Genomic DNA, 8,562 nt, shown 5'->3' with positions numbered 1-8,562 from the left:
TTGTATTTGTCGTTTGTTGACATCCTTTTAATTAGGCCCAAAATTAGTTCAAATTGTTGAACTTATTCTGCCATCTGCTGGTTTCCCAGGGGATCACATCAAGCCTGTTTTAAGTCATCTGAGCATCTGAACTCATAACATCACACTAAAAAACTTTTTTATTAAATTTTAACGATAAAGTATTTAACTCTTAAAGATACAGATGGCTTTACATGTCTTTTCACTGCTCAAACGAAAAAATCCTTGATAAACTCTAGCTGGTGCAGAAAACAGTTGTGTTTCCACGACTAAGATATATGATCATATTACACCTGTTTCAGCATCTTCACATTGGCTGCCATGGCACTTTTTCATTGGTATTTAAGAGTTCAGTAGTTACTTTTAAAGTGCTCAAACGTCTCTGGCCCAGATTCTCTACCAACTTCTTGATGTCCATCACGCCTACTCCTGTATTTCTCAGGGAAAGATGTTCTCTCTGTTCCAAACACTTCACTGAAAACAGGGGGCGTTCAATCCAGGCCCCAAACTGTCGAATATTCTGCCCGAGGAAATCAGGCCAGCTGGTTCAGTGTATGGGGCTGCTGAAGACTGGTCGGGGTGCCAATCATGACCGGAGTCCACTACCAAAACCACCTTTAATTCCGTCATGAGCATAAAACCTGCAATGGAAGAAGGTGGCATGGAGGAATAGAAGGACCAGCTCTAGTTATTTACTCTGCTGCCAAATTCTCAAGATATCAGTCCATTTGAGCATCTGTGGAATATGATGGAAATCCAAGTTCAAGTCCCAGAGGCTCACGACACCAGTACCAGGACTAAAGATGTGCTGTTAACTTCCTGGTCCCAGATACCAGAGCTTACCTTCAGAGATCTAATGAAGGTCTCATCAGGTCAGGTCTGTTTTTGCCCTGCTCTGACCTCAGGGAGGCCAACATGATATCAGGCAGGTTGTTATAATGTTATGGCTGAATGTGACAGTGTTTTTTTTCCCAAAAGAAAAACAATAGTGTGATTAATAACATTGGTTGTACTGCTTACATATCTGCTTTACCTGCTATGATGACACCTGCTGTAGAAAAAAGAAATAAAAGTCCCTCTAAAAAATGTTTAGTATCTAACCAGAACAAAAACACACTGGGCGTGCTTAAATTATTGGTTTACTTTATTAGGTCCACCATTTTGTACACAACAGGACAGCATGGATTAAATCAACAATATAGACATATATGACAGGAGAAAATCAGGAGAGATCATCTCTTTACCAAATGACCTGAAAGAAGAGGAATAAAAGAGAGTGTCAGAAGTAGGAAACATGCAACATCATTCTATGAAGAACTACAAATTTACAGGCCAGTTAATTAAAAAAGGCTTGAAGCAGCAACACAGGACTTTTATTATAATGTCAAATGAAAATCTGTTTCAAAGTTTGGTGTTGAAAGCCACATCCCCTTCCACATAACACATCAAAGTGTTTTATAGCTCAGTCTCACCTTGACAGTCTATAGCTTGTCCATGCCCAGCTCTTCTGGTGTTGAGATGCCCAGTTCTGACAGGGTGGGCTTAAGCTCTTGCATCAGGTAGGGATAGATCTCTTTGTGAGGGCCAGCTTTATCCTGCAAAACACAGTTTTAACAAAATGTACAACACAAAATACAATACAATACCTGTACAATAAAAAAGATGGCTTTTCCTCTGAGACTATTGGCTTTTTTTCACTGAACAAGTGACTGCTTGGAATCTTAACAAAAAAGTTTGATGAAGAAATACATTTGACTTCTATTAAGTTGTGCAGTCCTCAAAAAGGGATTCTCAGGACGCAAACGTCCTCTTTGGCACCAAGTCAAGAAAAAAAAAGTGAATAATTGACAACAAAGAACCTGTTTGAGACCTGAAACCTGTCAAGGGAACACACTCACCTTCACAGCCTCGAGGATGCGGATGGCACTGGCCAGGTCGTTCAGCCTCCGACAAGCCCTGAGTGCTGAATCCAGGATCTTAGGCTCGGGTACCAGATCGTAACCAATCAGGGTGTTCATGCCTTTCAGATAGATACATTAAAGGGATAAGCAAAAATGGTAAGAAGAGGAGTTACTGCAAAAATACACAAAGAAAAAGTGATACTTGAAGACTGTTAAACCACAACATGTTTTCTGGTTCGAATGACATCTGAGCGTTACCACTGCTGCAAAAAGTAATATCCCAAAACAGCATATTTTAACCACACCTTAAAATCACTCTGGAATGCAATAGATAAGAAAAAGAAGGAGGAGAAGGAGAAAAACATAAAACAGTTACCTTTCCTCAGTTCCCAGGCATCAATGTCAGGCTTGCTGAAGTAAGTCACCCAACGTGCATCAAACTCCTCGTCTGTCTCCACTTTGCCGTGGGAGTAACATCTAGAGGCCAGTGGAGCTGAAAACATGAGAGGTTTCTTTTAAAACATAAAGCACTAAACTAAATCTGATTAACAGAAAAGAAAAAGGCTTTACTGTCTGTTTCATACAGTGCACTTCAGATGTTAAAGACATACAGAAAAGAATTACCCACTAACACACTTCAGATTCTATTAGATACAAGAACTAAAAAGAATAATTCTCAGATGCAAAATATTCTTCTTTTGATAACACAGTGATGTTCTGAAAAAAATCAAAGGGGAACAAAAAGCCAGTGTTGTATGCTGCAGACTTAATTTAGCCCTGTTAGAGATAAATGATGCTTTAAAATTTAAGGGACTATCATGCACCTCCTCTTAAAAAGTGTCATCAAGCAATGAAACAATGGTTAGTAATAAAGTTTTGTATCAAAGTGAGAGAATAAAAGATTGGGATAAGTCACATTGATGACCTAAATTCAACCCAGGTCGCAGCGGCACATTTTAAGCTACATCACCTTCAGTGGTGTGGTTGATACTGGGTCTGTGATGTTGTGTAGCAGGTTTCTCCTATTTCAGGTAGGTTTCGGTTTCTTAAAGGACTTTGTACTTTTAAAGTTTAATCTTGTGACTTTTTACCATACATAACTTTGTATATGACACTCAAAAATTGACCAAACATAATGATAAAGACATAATGGTGACATACAAATATGCTGTTGCAACCTCAATTTACATCCCACAACAAAGTAAACATCCTTAAACATACATGAGTGAGTACTAGCATATTATCATGGCCCATAAACATATTACGTGAACACAAAGTAAAATATATTTGAGATATGTTTTTAAATTGAAACTACAAAATGACTTCCTGAAAGTAAAACACACATCACACCTGATGAGATGTCACGTAGCCTTCGCAGAAAAACAGAAGAAAATACAAATGAAGCCCAGATTAAGGAAGTAATAAGGCGAGGTCACGTAGACACTTATAAACATCATAAAGAGTGACAATACGTAACTAAAGAGTTCCGTGCTTGAATTTCTTATCAGTAATATACTAACTACTAAAGTTGACGTTGTTTAAGTTTGACATGCGAACGTGTTGGAATGAGCTGCGTACAAACTGCGGTGACTGACTCTCCTGAACTAACTGAGGAGGGTCATCACAAGGTCGTGGCTTTAACTAAATCTCATTTCGCGCCCCTCCGATTGATTTTTTTTTCAATACTAATTAAAATACAGAAAATATTCAGTACAGGGCCAAAAGGAGAGATAGCCATAAATATAATTCAATGTCACCCTTCGTTGGCTCATTCACAATCAATCAGCTGCTAAGCTAGGCAGCTAGCCGAGCTAGCTCATTGAAAACATCCACAGTATTGAGACGTTTTACTCCCCATAGGTGTAACCACGGGCTGTCTTACCTGAGTAGCATGGTCGTGACCGGGCCAGGCTCCGGGCCCCTGTGGCTGACAGTCTGAACACAGCTCGGAACATAGTACCGCAGCGAGTGCTAACCGTCCTGGTTCTAAGGAGGGAGACTAGTCTGGACGGACAGACACGATGGAGGAGACTAAGGGTCACGTGACAGACGGAGACAGCCGAGAGCTCGACGTTTAGACTGCTGATTGGTCCGTTCCTTGACCTCATTTACTCCCGCTGAAAGTGCTCTGGTGTTTTGACAAATTACAAAAAAATAAAAATAAATAAATAAAAAATCTCCTGAAGGTATCACTTAATCATACTTTATGATATGGCGTCTTGTGTTGCTATGTACAGAGGAAGAGTAGTATGTCCATTTTACAATGCACTATTTTAAAAGGTCACTAAGTGCTGCAAAAATGCAATGACAAAACAAAAAACAAAGATGAAATTGACCAAAAACACATTGCAGTCTTACAAAATTGCATCAAATAATCAGGTCTCAAGTCTTGAGCTGATTTTAAAAGTGTCAGTGGAAAAGGCAGTGGGCACACCATAGAAATATCTGAAAGTGTTTGATCAAAATCAACCTTTTTGTTCTGAGTCAGGTGTGGGTGACAAGTACTAGACACCGGGGTCAGGGGCAGATTATTGCACAGGCTCACCTAGGCTACAGCCTAGGGGCCCCACATGTTGTGCAGGGGCCCTACTATCCAGGGGATTGATTTTTATTCTATATAATTCCCACCTGATTCTCTCTCAGCTCTACAAACAACAAGAAACATTTATCAATTTTTAATCAATTTCAATATTTTGAGTATTTGAGTATTTTTAATTTATTAATTATTTTTAAATTAAAGAATATATATATATATATATATATATATATATATATATATATATATATATATATATATATATATATATATATATATATATATATATACACCGGTATTGACTGTTTATTGCCTGGAGCATGTGCCTGTGGGATAGTATGAACTATAAGAGGGGTGCCCACAAAAAGAATAGCCTAGGGGCCCATGACTACCCCAATCCTCCTCTGACCGTGTTCTACAGTCTGCGACAGTCTTGCAGAATTGCTTTGAACCTTTCAAAGGTGTTTGAAGGATGACTTTCTAAAGCAGGTAAAAAGGGAAATTCTAAAAGTTGAGCTGGGAAGATATGAAAGCATTAATATCATGTTTAACTCAACTTGTGAGGCAACAGATTTCAGTTTGTGAATTTTCTCAAAAAAATAGCTACAAACTGTACCTTCATGTTTTTTCACATACTGTTCAATGATGATAAGGTCATCATAAATGGTCATAACTGTACAATAAATGTGCAATGGCATTAAGACCCTACAGAGTGAAATATGTCTGTCCGGTAGTCCTTTGTAATTGTTATTTTGTAATGCCGTTTGAAAGAGTCATGTCCTCTTATCACTTGACCCTATGTTTCCCATAATGCAACTTGAGAGCATCTTTTTATAGACTCTCCCTGCCTGATAAGCAACCAGAATTATGGGCCCTACTTTTAAATTAGACTTTTGTGACAAAATTTGCATCAAAACCTCAGAGAAAATATTTTCCCAGAGTTCAAATAGACATTATTCAGCTGGACGGCTGGGCTCCTCTTGCATACCGGGTGGTGCTTGTTTTGTTGGTCGACATCACAGTTTGAGATAAATGCTGCTCATAGGTGATTTATACCAGCAGAGGGAGCTCCAAGTTAAAAAAAAAAGCCATTTTGAGGGGTTTCACGTACAGTTCAGAAGCAAACATTCAAAGTACTTTATCTGAATTTGAGGAGCTCGAAGACTGACTTGGTTCCTCAGAAAACTTTATTTAGGATGTAAATAGTATTAAATTGAATTAACAAAATACAATAAACCACAAGTTTCATGATAAACTTGGAGGCTGACATTCACCTGTTTATTTCATTTTGTGTATATGCAAACACGCTACATGCATGTTCAGGGACTTTAACCAAGGTATAAGGGATTACTTTGTTGTGTGTATTTGATGTTTAAGTGTGTGTGTATGTGTGTGGGAGTGTGTGTGCGTTCTTAGTGACGTGGTAAACCCTAATCCGTCCTAAGCCCAGGGCACCACAGTAGATGTCCATTAGTATAATGTGCTGCTGCACATCGTCCCTTCTCCGTCCCTCCATGTCTCTGCATCTCTCAATCATATCTTCAACGATGTTTCCATGTGCCCATGCTACACACACATACTTTACATATCAGTGTTTACATAACACACTCGAACCATTTAACTACAGTTTCAGTAAAATATACTGGTTGAGTTAAGCTCTGAGACCTCTGACTTTCCTGGGCGAGGGATTAAAAGAGAAAAACGCATTTTCTTGGATTTTCCGGTCAAAACAAAAACTACAATGAACAGATTTTACATTATGATTTAAAACACAACACGTGTTTATTAGTTGTATACATAAACTGTGACAGTAGATTATTTTGCTTGTAAAAAAACAGGTTATGTGACTTTTAGATGTGGGGGGTGGGGACTAAACTGTCACCCCTCTGTGGAGGAAATGACCGCTCACACTCGAGAGCATGTAACATCCCCAGATGCTCAATTTAACAGAAGATCCCCATGTTATATGCTGTACTGTCAAACTTCTGCCTTCTACAAATGAAAAAAAAAAATAAATAAATGAATAAATAAATAAATTCAGAGGCAACTTTTCTAAGATTTGTTCTGACCAGCAGGTTTTCAACAAAACATACAGAAATGGCCTGCCTGAAACAGCACCTGACACATGTTTTATCACTATCCCCTTGTCAGTCTAGCGTGGTGTGGTTTGTTGGTTGCATTATGAGGCATTGATAATGCATTTTTTCAGATAGCAACATCACTTTAATGCCCGAGCTATCATGACAGTGGAAACCTTAGTTTAAAAAAATGACTCCCTGTTTTAGTTTTTAGCCTTCGTAACCATTGTGAATCCTGCTAGAAATGATGTAGTCAGTCTGAGTCTCTCCCCTTGAAGAAGACCATGGAAGTGTTAACCATGATCAAGGCCCTCCTGTTATTGGCTTGTACCATCAGTTCAAAGATAATGTAAAGAGCAGGAAACAGGCAGAGTTTGGTTCTACAGTTATGATGGTTTTATTGGCATTTTCCAAGGTTTTAATTTACAGTGATGATCACAGCCTGGAAAGGTAAAGAGACATGAAACAAAAGAGTGGCACTATAGCAGATAAATATGGCCTCTCCTCTGTGTGGCCTACATATGGAGCATGCGGTTGCCATGTTAGGATATTTTTGCCTGGATAAATGAATTATTCAGTGTCTTCTAGCAGCGGATGGACATGCACAACACACTTAAAGTAGGACTTCATGTTTCAAGGGTTGAATCGTGGGTAAAGAAGTCTAGCTTGGTGTGCGAAGAAGCTGTTTGTCTCGAACTATGGCGTCTAGCTATGCTCCAACTCTTTCCGTTTCACAGGACGAGCTCTGACATTAATGCCCAGTGGTCCATCAACAATGCTGCTCACACTTATCCTTATGATGCAGTTTCATGAATTAAAACACACCAGTTAAATATCTAGCGTTTGCCTTTGAATGGTCAGATTTAGCTCCCTGAGGAAAAGGTTGAATACTATACAATCAATCATGGCATCAAATTGCAATAACACCACCCTATTAATAGAGTTTTCAGGATATTCTAACAGTCAGGATCAAAAGCTGTGGTTTCAGCCACATGGCTTCAATAAACTACATTATTTATTCTACAATTAATAACTATGTAATCAAACAATGGCCATGTTAATCTGTGAGGGCTGCATGTTCACTATGTTCACTGCAAGTCTGCAAGTCACCGTGGCATCACAACATCTGAACTGATGAATACATTGTGTCTCTCACATGGACGAAAGCAGAATACTGACATGGGAGAAGGACATCTTTAAACAAGGTGTACATAAAGTTTATATTACACATAGGCTTAAAAAAAAAGAATGATGAAGAAAACAGGACAAATGGTCTAGATCAATGAAGCCATTCAAGACGCACTATGTACAATGTGGAGAGAGTTTGAGTGACAGAGCTATGATTTATAAACAAAAAAAAAAGAGCAACAACACAGAACATCACTGACAACGAGGGGAGTGATAGGCAGGGCTGAGAGCGGGGCAGAGGGATGTATGATATGTGCATGTGTGCAAACCTCTACAAGTTTCACAATAAAAGCATGATTTTGCAGCGCCTGCTGTCGAGCATAGGAAACGGGCGCTGTCTGTTGGTGTTGGGGGCTGGGCTGGGTTTGATTGGTGTTGTTATTTTTAGGGGGGGTAAACAGGGATGAAAGCACTTCTTGCAACCATTTAGCCACTGCCCAACATCTTTGTAGCACGCTGGTTGGCTTCATCAATCCTGGTCTTGTTGGAATCAGCCTGAAAAAAAAGGGTGAGAGTTGGAAAATGTACTTAATGAAAAAGTAAAGAGAGGTTATAACTCCCTTTGACCAAGGCTTTGGTGTAACTCTACCTGTTGAGTTCTCTTAATACTTTGCAAAGAGATGAAATACATATTGATGTGGACATACCACAGACTGAATAGAGCACAGGTGCAGTCTCATTAGCACCAACTGGTTTCTGAAGAGTGTCACAGTTTGGAACATTTGGCACACTTGAAATACTGACTCAATCTAACTTAAGACCAACCTGGAAATGGTCAAAGAATTAAAGTTGACCACTTCCTTGATTATGAAAATGATCAATTTCCCATAAAGTTTGTACT

General features: G+C 39.0%; 2 protein-coding genes across 2 annotated transcripts in view; both read right to left on the bottom strand.

Annotated features, from left to right (window-relative positions):
• Window positions 1-1,144: 1,144 nt before the first annotated feature.
• Window positions 1,145-3,961, bottom strand: cox5ab (cytochrome c oxidase subunit 5Ab). The gene is made up of 5 exons (XM_074667255.1): window positions 3,802-3,961; window positions 2,296-2,412; window positions 1,917-2,038; window positions 1,491-1,613; window positions 1,145-1,270 (listed from the first exon to the last, which is right to left on the bottom strand). The coding sequence occupies exons 1-4, from the start codon at window positions 3,872-3,874 to the stop codon at window positions 1,500-1,502; spliced, it is 426 nt and encodes a 141-aa protein (XP_074523356.1). The 5' UTR covers window positions 3,875-3,961; the 3' UTR covers window positions 1,145-1,270; window positions 1,491-1,499.
• A 2,945-nt stretch (window positions 3,962-6,906) lies between these two features.
• The window catches only part of LOC141787582 (synaptosomal-associated protein 25-A-like), a 56,232-nt gene continuing 54,576 nt past the window's right edge, over window positions 6,907-8,562 (bottom strand). The window contains exon 8 of the mRNA XM_074666088.1: window positions 6,907-8,216. Within this exon, the coding sequence (XP_074522189.1) occupies window positions 8,148-8,216 (69 nt within the window). The 3' untranslated portion in view covers window positions 6,907-8,147. The remainder of the gene's footprint in view (window positions 8,217-8,562) is intronic.

The sequence above is a fragment of the Halichoeres trimaculatus genome, unplaced genomic scaffold, assembly GCF_033239565.1.
Source record: "Halichoeres trimaculatus isolate MK-OKI-2021-1 unplaced genomic scaffold, fHalTri1.1 fHalTri1_scaffold_3, whole genome shotgun sequence".
Classification (NCBI taxonomy): Eukaryota; Metazoa; Chordata; class Actinopteri; order Labriformes; family Labridae; genus Halichoeres; species Halichoeres trimaculatus.
The sequence above is the reverse complement of the archived record's forward strand: the minus strand, read 5'-3'. Positions and strand labels throughout refer to the sequence as shown.